Source organism: Urocitellus parryii, chromosome 4 (genome assembly GCF_045843805.1).
Source record: "Urocitellus parryii isolate mUroPar1 chromosome 4, mUroPar1.hap1, whole genome shotgun sequence".
Lineage (NCBI taxonomy): Eukaryota > Metazoa > Chordata > Mammalia > Rodentia > Sciuridae > Urocitellus > Urocitellus parryii.
This window is the reverse complement of record NC_135534.1, coordinates 19,375,648-19,387,302: the sequence shown is the minus strand read 5'-3', so window position 1 is coordinate 19,387,302 and position 11,655 is coordinate 19,375,648. Positions and strand designations below refer to the sequence as shown.

Below are 11,655 nucleotides of genomic sequence, written 5' to 3'. Positions count from 1 at the left end.
GACGAGCTATCAGAAGACAATATAGATGATACAAATATAGGCTATTAATTTGAGTGGCTCTCAAATTCAGAATATTTTGTGACGATTTAGAAAGATTCCTGGACTTGAAGTCAGAGATATTGGTTTTGAGTCTCAGAGTTCACAATTTTCTTTGTGATCTTGGTAAACTAATCACTAATCTGAACTTTCCTTTTCTAATAGCAAAAATTAAATAAAAACAATATAAAATTTTAGATTGCTAATATTTAATGCTGAAAATGTCTATTGGATCAGCAGATGTTTTCATATTAGCTGTTTTAGCTCTCCAAAATGGTTTCAATGAGGTGGGTTTATGTTATAATCATTGTTTGCTTTATTGTAGATCTCCTGTTATACCGTGTTAGCACACCTGAATGGAGTCTACATGGCCAGTGCAAATAACGTGACTGAGTTAATTATCACTGGACTTTTCCAGGACCCAGAGGTGCAGAGAGTGTGCTTTGTGTTGTTTCTCCCCGTGTACCTGGCCACTGTGGTGGGCAATGGCTTCATTGTTGTAATGGTCAGTGTCAGTAAGAGTCTGCGCTCCCCCATGTACTTCTTCCTTGGCTACCTGTCCCTGGTAGAGATCTGTTACTCCTCTACTGTGGTCCCTAAATTCATCACTGACTTACTTGCCAAGGTCAAAACCATCTCCCTGAATGGCTGTCTGGCCCAGATCTTCTTCTTCCACTTCTTTGGGGTCACTGAGATCCTCCTGCTTGTGGTGATGGCTTATGACCGCTACGTGGCCATCTGCAAGCCTCTTCATTACATGAACATTATGAGTCGTCAACTGTGTCACATGTTGGTGGCTGGTTCCTGGCTGGGGGGCTTCATTCACTCCATGATGCAGGTTCTTGTCACTGTCCCACTGCCCTTCTGTGGTCCCAATGTGATTGACCACTATTTCTGTGACCTGCAGCCTTTGTTCAAGCTAGCCTGCACTGACACCTTTGTGGAAGGGGTGACTGTATTGGCCAATAGTGGGTTAATTGCCCTGTGCTCTTTCCTCATTTTGGTGTCCTCCTACATCGTCATCCTGTTCACCCTGAGGAAACGCTCTGCAGAGGGGAGGCGCAAAGCCCTGTCTACCTGCGCCTCTCACATCACGGTGGTCATCTTGTTTTTTGGACCTGCCATCTTCCTCTATCTGCGGCCCTCATCCACCTACACTGAGGACAAACTGGTGGCCGTGTTCTACACGGTCATCACCCCCATGCTGAACCCCATCATCTACACACTCAGAAACGCAGAGGTGAAAAATGCCATGAGGAAGCTGTGGGCCAGAAGGGAGAACTCAGGGATGGAATGAAAAGAAAACTGAAGGATGGGGATAGGGTTAAAAAAAAGCATTTTCTTGTTGAAATGGATTTTGCCTTTTGTCAGATATTTAATAATGGCTAGAAGCAACATAAAGACCTCATGGGTTGCTGCTATGAATTTTGTTAACCCAAAGTCCCCGTGGAATCCAAGGACAGAGGTCAGGTGTTCCATTGAATCTTATGACATTTGGCTGGCTCCATGATTTCCAATGATATCTTGGTTTTGGTAATATGAAGGCTCAAATCAAGTGCAACCACAAAGAATACATTTTAAAAAACACATTTGTAATTTTCACTGACACCAAGTTATTGTACACAATTATGGGATACAGGGTGAGATCTCAACAAATGTATACATGGTGTAATGATCAGATCCGATAATTGGCATCCCATCATTTAAGACACTTAGCATCTCTTTGTACTGGGAAAATTCAATATTCTTTCTACTACATAATTTAAAATAATTAATAAATTGTGGTTACTCCTAGTTATTTTACTGTGATTTTAAACATTATGAGTTATCCCTTCTGTCCAAAAGTGCCTTTGTGAAAATGATTTATAGGTTAAAATTACTTGTTCTTCTTTTCTTCCCTGTTTCTTTAATCTCCTATGTGACAGTCACCTATACATCATTAGAAAACTAAAACTACCTGAGAAATTATCGGGTTTATTTGGGTATGAGGTTACTAATTTTATTTTTCATGTGGAAAAATGTGTCTTTGAAAACTAGGGCTGGGATTGTGGCTCAGTGGTAGAGTGCTCGCCTAGCAAGGGTGGGACCCGGGTTCGATCCTCAGCACCACATAAAAATAAAGGCATTGTGTTGTGTCCATTTATACCTACAAATAAATATTTTAAAAAACCTAAAACTTTGAATTTTTCTATTTGTCTGATTGACTCTTGGAATCTGGTACCATAGACTATCTATCTGATCAAGGTTACCAGAGAAGTCTCCAGAGCAATCAGTGCAGGGTCTTGTTGACACAAAAGATAGTCATTGGTCCTCTCACAGTGTCCAACATTGATAAACAAATGTAACATTAAAGTGACATAGATTATATCTATCACTAGGAAAATATGAAGTCAAATGTTTTCACAAAAGAACATCATTTTTAGTCTCATCCGGATGTAAAAATATAGAATGTGAGAAAATGCTTTTTTCCCTAACTTGAAGAATGACAGGTGGGTGGCAATTATGTCCACACATGTTTGTACTCCAGACCACTGTCCCTTATCGTAAGTGACCATGTCAATACCATTCTTTTGGTGACCATTGCTGCTTCTTGGTGAAGGGAGATGAGACAGCCTATGTTGTTATTTCACTTCTCAGAATCTCCATGTCACCACACTGTCCCTTAACATTATGGACAATTTAGAGATTATCACAAAACTGGTCCCTCTTGGCTTTGGAGTCACACAAGTTGCACTGAATTTTCCCTGGATCCTTGCACCTTTCCTTGAAGATGAGTTGCAACAAGGCAGGCAGGAGCTCTTACAGAGCTCCTGTGTGCCTTAGGGGTTTCCCTTCCTCCTGTCAGGGCAGGTTGAACTTGGAGGTGAGTAGAGGTTTTAAAGGCAGCAGGAAACCTTCATTTCCCTTGTCCCCATTCATCCTTGTCCATGCATGTCCATTGTTAATCCCTGAGGATATGCATGGAATGACTGGGCCTCCCTTTTCCCTGGGGAAAACTCTATGCATCTTTAAAACCAGGTTAAAGTCACCAGCTTTTGAAGACCTGTGCCACCTCCCTTGTCCTTGGGTGGAATTATGTCTCCCTTCTACTTTCATTTTATATTTATATGACATCTTGCCCTATTGATTGTAAATATACTGTGTGTATCTCTCTCATTAGACTGTAAGCTTGAGGGCAGGCCTCACCTTTTCACAGCTCTAAGTATTGTTCCCATTGTTGGTGCTTCATAAGAACTTGTTGAGCACAGTCTTTGAGGCCCATATGTGATCCTTGTTAATTAAATCTCATAGATTCTTCTTGAATACTTTCAAGATGAGCAGCACATCTCTTCATGTTAATTTTTTAAAAATGATTTTTAACACAGTTTGATGTGTATATATTAATGGGATTCACTGTGAAATTTCCATATGTGCATATAAAACACACTGATCATATAGTCTATCCATTCTCCTTCCCCCTTTTCCCAACTTGCTTTCCCGTCCCTAGTGATCACTATTCTACTTTCAGGGTGACTTTTTTTCATTATATATTTTGTTTCCACATTTGAGAAGAATTCATGATATTTGTCTTTCTTTGCCTGACTTATAGTGCTTTAACACATGGTCTCCAGTTCCATTTTTTTTTTTTTTTTTTTTTGCTGCACGTAATAGAATTTCATTCTTCTTTAAATCTGATTGCTATTCTATTGTTACCATTTGGATAAGAGATGTTCTCCAAAAGCTTATGCATGAGACAATGCAGGAATGTTCAGAGGTGAAATGGTTAGATTATGAGAGCTATAACAAGTGGATTAATCCAGTAGATGGGTTAACATTTTGAAAGGACTACTGAACTGTGTGGTGATAATTGGCAGATGGGCACAGTTGGAGGGAGTAGGTCACTAGGTGCCTTTGGGGTTTATATTTTATCCTTGGACACTGTCCCACTTCCTAATTACCAGGAGGTGAGTAGCTGTCCTCCACTGTGCCACGATGTTCTGCTTCACCTTTGGCCCAGAGGGATGAAGTCAAGTCGCTATGAAGTGAACCTCTGAAACTTTGAGCCCAAATAAACTTTTCCTTCTTTAAGTTGTTCTGGCCAGGTATTTTAGTCATGGCCATTAAAAGCTGACTAACTTTGCCCATTTATTCATTGGGTTATTTGTTTTCCTGGTGTTAAGTTTTTTGAGTTCTTTATGTATCCTGGAGATAAATGCTCTATTTGCGATGCAGGTGGCAAAAATTTTCTCCCACTTCACATTTTTGATTGTTTCCTTTGTCGTGAAGAAGCTTTTTAGTTTAATTCTATCCCATTTGTTGATTCTTGATTTTACTTCTTGCACTTTAAGAATTTCATTAAGGAAGCTGATTCCTAAGCCAACATGATATCTCTGATCTAATTCCTAGGTCCTTGATCCAATTTGAGTTGAGTTTTGTGAATGGTGAGAGATACAGGTTTAATTTTATTTTGCTACATATGGATTTCCAGTTTTCCCAGCACCATTTGTTAAAGAGGCTGTCTTGGTTTCCAACTATGTTTTTGGTGCCTCTTTCTAGTATGAGATAACTGTATTTATGTGGATTTGTCTCTGTGTATTTTATTCTGTAACATTGGTCCACATGTCTATTTTGGTGCCAAAACCATGCAGTTTTTGTAACTACAGTTCTGTAATACAGTGTAAGCTCTGGTATTGTGATGCATTCTGCTTCACTTTTCTTACCAAGGATTGCTTTGGCTATTCTGGGTCTCTTATTTTTCAAATAAATTTCATGAGTGCTTTTTCTATTTCTGGGAAGAAAATCATTAGAGTTTTAGTGGGAATTGCATTAAATCTGTATAGTGCTTTTGGTAGTATGGCCATTTTGACAACATTAATTCTGCCTATCTAAGAACATGGGAGATCTTTCCATCTTCTAAGATCTTTTTCAATTTCTTTCTTTAGTGTTCTGCAGTTTTCATTGTAGAGTTCTTTCACCTCTTTTATTAGGTTGATTCCAAAATATTTTATTTTTTAACCCAATTAATAAATGAGCAAAGGAATTGAACAGGCACTCACAGAAAAAGAAATATGATCAGTCAATAAATATATAAAAATGTTCAAAATCTCTAATGGTTAGAGAAATGCAAATTAAAACTATACTGATATTTCATCTCATTCTAGTCAGAATGGCAATTTTCAATAATACAAGCAACAATATATATTGGTGAGGATGTGGGGAAAAGGGTACACTCATACATTGCTGGTGGGACTACAAGTTGGTGCAACCACTCTGGAAGGCAATATGGAGATTCCTCAGAAAACTTGGAATGAAACCACCATTGAACCAGTTATCCCACTTCTAGATATGTACCCAAAGGACTTAAAATCAGCATACTATAATGACACTGCCACATCAATGTTTATAGCAGCTCAATTCACAATAGCTAAACTATGGAACCAGGCTATGTGCCCTTTAATAGATGAATGGATAAAGAAAATGTGGTTTGTATACACAATGGAATATTACTCAGCCACAAAGAAAAATGAAATTATGGCATTTGCTGGTAAATGGATCGATGGGGACTATCATGCTAAGTGAAATAAGCCAATCCAAAAAAAAAAAAAAAACCAACCAAAAAAAACCCCCAAAGGCTGGATGAATGTTCTTTCTGATATGTGGATACTAACTCATGATATGGGGGATAGGGAAAAATAGAAATACTTTGGACTAGACAAAGGGGAAGGAAAGGAAGGGAGGGGAAATGGGAGTAGGAAAATTAGTAGAATGAATTGGAGATTACTTACCTCTGTTCATATATGTTCATATTTGAATACACAACCAAACAGTGTAATTCCACGTCATGTACAAACAGAATAAAGGGAAGTTTTTTCCCATATATGTATAATATGTCAAAATACATTCTACTGTCATGTATAAAAAAAAATGGACATACAAAAAAAGGGAAAATAACACACACAGATAACAAATCCATTATGTATATACATGTATCATATATATATATAATACAATATATATAAATGTGATATATAAATATAATATATAAATATATAAATGTGATATATAAAAATATATAACTGTTATATATATATATATATATATATATGTTATATAAATATCACATTTTCTTTATCACTCATCCATTGATGGTCTCACAGGCTGATCCTATATCTTAGCTATTGTGAGTAGTGCAACAAGAAAAATCGGTATGCAGGAATCTCTTTTGCATATTGATTTAATTTCCTTTGGCTTTATGACCAGGAATGGGATAGCAGATTGTATGGTAGTTCTATTTTTAGGTTTTTGAAGAGTCTCCCTATTGTTTTCGATAGTGGCTGTACTAATTTCCATTCCCAGCAATTATTTGTAAGAATTACTTTTTCTTTTTCTTCACATCTTCGTCCACATTTCTTTTTTCATTAACAGTCCTTCTAACTGTAGAATGAGATAGTGTCTCAGTGTAGTTTTGACCTGCATTTCCTGATGACTAGCAATATTTAGCATTTTCGATATATTTATTAGCCATTTGTATGTCGGCCTTTGAGAATGTGTCAAAGATCTTAATCTAAGTTAAATTTTGAGAGCTCAGTTTTTGAAATTTCTTAGGCTGTCCCAATTGCCTGTCAGACACAATCCAAAATCCAAGCTTGTGAATTTCTGTGAACACCATTTTTGCCTAAATTCAATGAACCCAAGCATGAACTTCACCAGATTATTCTGAATTTTAAATCAAATAACACACATATAAAGCTTTTGGGAAACAACATGGTACAGAGAACATGGCTCTAAATTAATATAAATCCTTAGGATCATCACCATTAATTTTATTTTGTGTGCTCACTCTATTCTTGTCCACACATTGGTCTTTCTGTCCTGCAAAAAGACCAGAATAGGTGTTAATTCCATCACCAAGGCTTTCAAGGACTTGCTGGCAGTTCAATCATTGTATTTTGAGGATTTGGGGGTAAACATTCTCTGTTGCTTAGTTACTTTCTTAGTGCCTAACCAAGTACTTGGCATTGGGCATTCATTTAATATTTGATAAATGGATATTGATTGAGTTTAGCTTCCTCCTTATCTTTTATGTTAAATGCATTTTATACCCTTTTATGTGTGTTTTAAAACATTTGTAAAGGTACTATGCTCCTCTCTGGGCACCTTGCTTGTTTAAATCAGGCGGATTTGAGGAGAAAGGCCATGGTGGGGGTTGCTTACTCCTGAATGGTTTGGTTTCCCCAGTGAGAGAGACAGAATATTGTCAATGAACTCTTGAGTTATTTGAAATTGCACAGGCTGATAAATCTTACTGTAACTGAACTATGAAAATGCTCAGGGATTACCTCGCCTACTGAGGGTTGAGATGGGGTAGGTCTATTGAGAGCTAATTATTCATGTTGTTGCTGTCTCACTTGAAAAAACGCAGAAATTGAAGAAGGCATTTTTCAATATTTTAGAGAATAGTGTGAATATGTGAAATATTTAAACTTCTCTTCTCAAGTCACAGTAGTCTATCCCACTCTGCATTCAAGAGCACTCAAATGCTGATTTTGTAACACCATTAAAAACTTACACTTTTTTAAAAGATGCCACTTCTGGCATGTTATGAATATTGATGATTTAAGATAAAATGTTACACCACTCCTTTAAATGTTCTAATGAAATAAAAATGCTATAACAATTTAAGTTCCAAAATTACTCATTAAAAATAACAGGAATTTTTTTTTATGGCTTTTTGTCCTTGAACAAATTTTTTTCATTTCATTTCTCCTACAGAATGCTATTCCAAAGTAATATAATGTTATGCTTGAAAAATCTTTTATTGATTACCCTATCATGATTCTCTGCAATAATATATATGTAAATTTAGCTTTAAAAATTTCCTGTGACTATAATGCTAGGTTAAACCAATAATATTATATTGTATACAATGCATACATTTAAAATGTTTCTTTTGGTCTTAGTCATCATTACTTTTATTATTAACAAATAATTTATTGAAACCTAAAAATATGTTGATAAAGATTAGTCTTAAGAAATAAAGTTTTACTGTAAATCTCTTATTAAAAATTTACCTTTAAAAATAATATAATCTTTTTAATGAAATTTGTAGAAGGTAGTTATCTACTCTTCATATGCAATAGTATTCTTTTTCCATTAGTTATTTTCATTTGTGTAGGTTTAGGTTGGACTACCCAGAAAGCAAAGCAAGTTAATGGATAGAATTACAAAGTCCATAGGTAGAAAGTGCAGCCCTGAAGGAGATGTTTCATATCTCTGCTGTCCAGTGAGGGAGTGGCTAGTGAGTACTTGCAATGTGAACAGAGAAATTACTTTTTCATTTCATTTAACCTAATAAGTTTAAATAGCCACATGTGGTCATTGAACACCACGTGGAACAACCTGGCTCTGGAATTTTATTTATATTGCAGAAGGAAAGAACTGATCACTTTCATTTTAGGAGATTCTCTCAATGTGCCACATAGCACCTTTGCTTTCATCCTACTTGATAAAAATTAGTCACGTGGCCATCCTTAATTACAAGGCAGACTTTGAATCTTTGATTCTGTGTGGAATTGTGTTCAGCTAAATATCAGGTTTCTTTGCTCCTAAGGAGAAAGGGGAGAATGGATGTAAGGATTGCATGTGTTCTCAGGCACTTTACAGCAATTTACCACGTGAAGAAAACTTTGTCATAGACGTGATTTGTAATGGCTTGGTGCTGTCACAGTGTCTCATAACACAATTTAATCAGTCTCTCATTCCAGGGGTGTTAGATCAATTTAATAATGCGCTCAACATGACTAATTGAATGTGTACTATGTGCCAGACTGTGTTCTAAGTGCTAGGGATACAATGGCACACAAGACAGAGAAAGTCCCTTAATGGAGCTTACATTCTAGAGAAAAATTCTGCTTTCTGATGCATACACAGTAGCCTGGGCCATGTGACAACTGAACACTTGAAATACGTGGACTGTCACTGAAAAATATTAATTTTTCTTTACTGAATTTTAATTAACTTAGATTTAAATAGCCACAAATGATTAGTGGTTACCAATTTGGACAGCAGAAGTCTACAGGCTTTCAAGTGTTCACCTCTGCTTCAAACTTGTAGCTGTCACTCAGAGTTGGCCCAAGACTGCTGCTGTCCTAGTGTCCTGGTGGTGCTGCAGCTGACTGCCTTTCACTAACCAGCTCTTCTAATCCACCCTCACATGGTCACCCATTCTCCACACCAGGTGCCAGGGTGGTTGGAGAGAAGGGACACCAGCAACAGCCACAGGGCTTCACCAGTCAGCTCTCTTCCTTCCTGTCTCTACCCTTGCTTCAGGAATGGAATTGAGGTCCTTGTGAATTCCTGCCTCATGTTTAGCCACTTCCTGGAATGACCTTTTGCAGCATTAGATGAATCTAATTATTCCCTCCTTGAAACAATAACTTCCCTTATTTCCCATGAAACCTTTATCACTTGGTTGCTTTCCTACTGGCATTCCTTGGTCCTTGGCTGGTTCCTTCTCATTTTTCCACCTCTGTAGCATCAATGAGCCCAGAGCTTTGTTCTCATCACTGCTCCATCTCTGAGTTTCTAAACACAACCCACTGAGTGTTGTGATTTTCAATGACATTATGGAGTTGATGACTCTCAAACTTGTGGCTACAGTTTGGACCTCATCCCTGAACTTTGATTCAGATACTTGACTCTCCAGTCAACAACTTAGCTGGGAATTTTAAAATGCAAGTTCATCGAACTTATCCTGAATCAAACTTCTGGTCTTCCCTGCTCTCCACTTAAAAAAAAAGTTATTCTCACATCAGGAAGTGGCAGCTCTGATCTGATTGGATGATTTAAAATGTTGGCAGGATCCTTGATTTTCTATTTTCATCTTTCAGCCAAAACACCAACAAATCTGGTTAGTTCTACCTTGAATGTGTCCAAAATTTGAACCCTTTCTAAAAGCTTCATCACTACCATCCAGGTCCTTGTTACAATCATCTCTTGACTGGAGCATTTTGATGTCTCCTCACTGGTTTCTTTATGCTTCCTACTTCCTTTAATTCAGGTCAGGACAGCAACCAGAGCTTCTCAAACCAGTTGGCTTTTCCTTACAGCCTCTCTCTATAAAATAACATTCCCCAGCACCTCCTGTCATCCTTAATTTGTTTTATTTCCTTCAAAGGCCTTATTGCTGAGTTACCTTAAAGCTTTATATATGTTTTGCTTGCTTCTCTTCTACCTCCCTCATGTCCTAGAGGGCATATGAAGGTGATAAATCCCATAAGTATAGGGACTTTGTTTTTTCACTGCCAAATCTTCAGCACCTAGGACAGTGCTTTGTACGTCATAAGACTAAATGGTATTTTTTGAATGAGTGAGTGACATCTCTTTCAGAGGAAGTTTCCAAATATTCTCTGATAGAAGATTACGGTTAGACTTCCATCTTACCCTGTATAAAAATCAACTGGGAATAGACCAAAGACCTTAAAACAAGACCTAAAATTTAAAACAACTAGCAAGAAAGCAAGGGTGAAACACCTTAAGATATAGGCAACAAGTTCCTGAACAGGACTCCATTGCCTCAGGAAATAATAGTAAGAATTGATAGATGGGATTACATAAAATTAAGAAAACTGTGCACAGCAAAGGAAACAGTCAATAGAGTGAGAGAGCCTACAGAATGGGGGAAAATCTTTGTTAGCTATTCATCTGATAAAGGATTGATACCTGTAATATATAAAGAACTAAAAAAATTAACAAACACTCCACAAGTAATCAAATTATTAATGGGAGCATAATGGAACATTCACATCTTAAAAAGAAGAAATACAAAGAGCTAATATGTATATTTAAAAAATGGTCAACATCTTAAGTCAAATAGGAAATCCAAATCAAAAGTACACTCAGACTCCATGTCACCCCTGTTAGAATGTCTGTTATCAAGAATATAAAACATAACAAATCCTGGCAAGTATTTGGGTGAAAAGGAATCCTTACACACTGTTGGTGGGAATGCAGTTGCTATGAAAGACTATATGGAAGTTCCTCAAGCAACTAAAAATTTATCCACCTTATTATTTAGACATAACTTTCATGAATATATATCTAAAGGAATCATAGTCAGCATGCAATAATCAAATCTGCATTCCCACATTTGTTATGGCACAAGTCACGATAGCTACATCATAGAATCATCCTATATGCTCACCAGCAGATGAATGGATATGACACACAACACAGACACACACACACACACACACACACACACACCAGTATTATTCAGCCATGAAAAGAATGATGTTATTTATAGAAAAATATATGGAACTGGAGGTCTTCACATTAAGTGAAATGAACCTGACTTGGGAAGACAAGTATCATATGTTTTCTCTCAAATGTGGAATTTAGAAAAGAAATTTAAAGAGGGATGACATGAAAGAGAAGGGGAAGTATTAAAGTTTTTTTGGTGCATTACACTTATTTATACCAGTGGGATTCATTGTGACATACTTATCCATGCAGATAATTTGAAGAATTTCATTCCCCCGTACCTTCCTTTTCCCCTGATCTACTCTACTGTTCTCCTAGAAGGGGAGCTATTGAAGAGAAGGGGAACTGGGAGGAAGGAGGAGAGGAAAATTGGGAGGA

General features: G+C 37.0%; 1 protein-coding gene across 1 annotated transcript; it reads left to right on the top strand.

Moving 5' to 3' along the window:
* Nucleotides 1-403: 403 nt before the first annotated feature.
* Nucleotides 404-1,333, top strand: LOC113175079 (olfactory receptor 4B13-like). The gene has a single exon (XM_026379242.2). It carries the CDS (start codon nucleotides 404-406, stop codon nucleotides 1,331-1,333), a length of 930 nt encoding a protein of 309 aa, XP_026235027.2.
* Nucleotides 1,334-11,655: the final 10,322 nt, after the last annotated feature.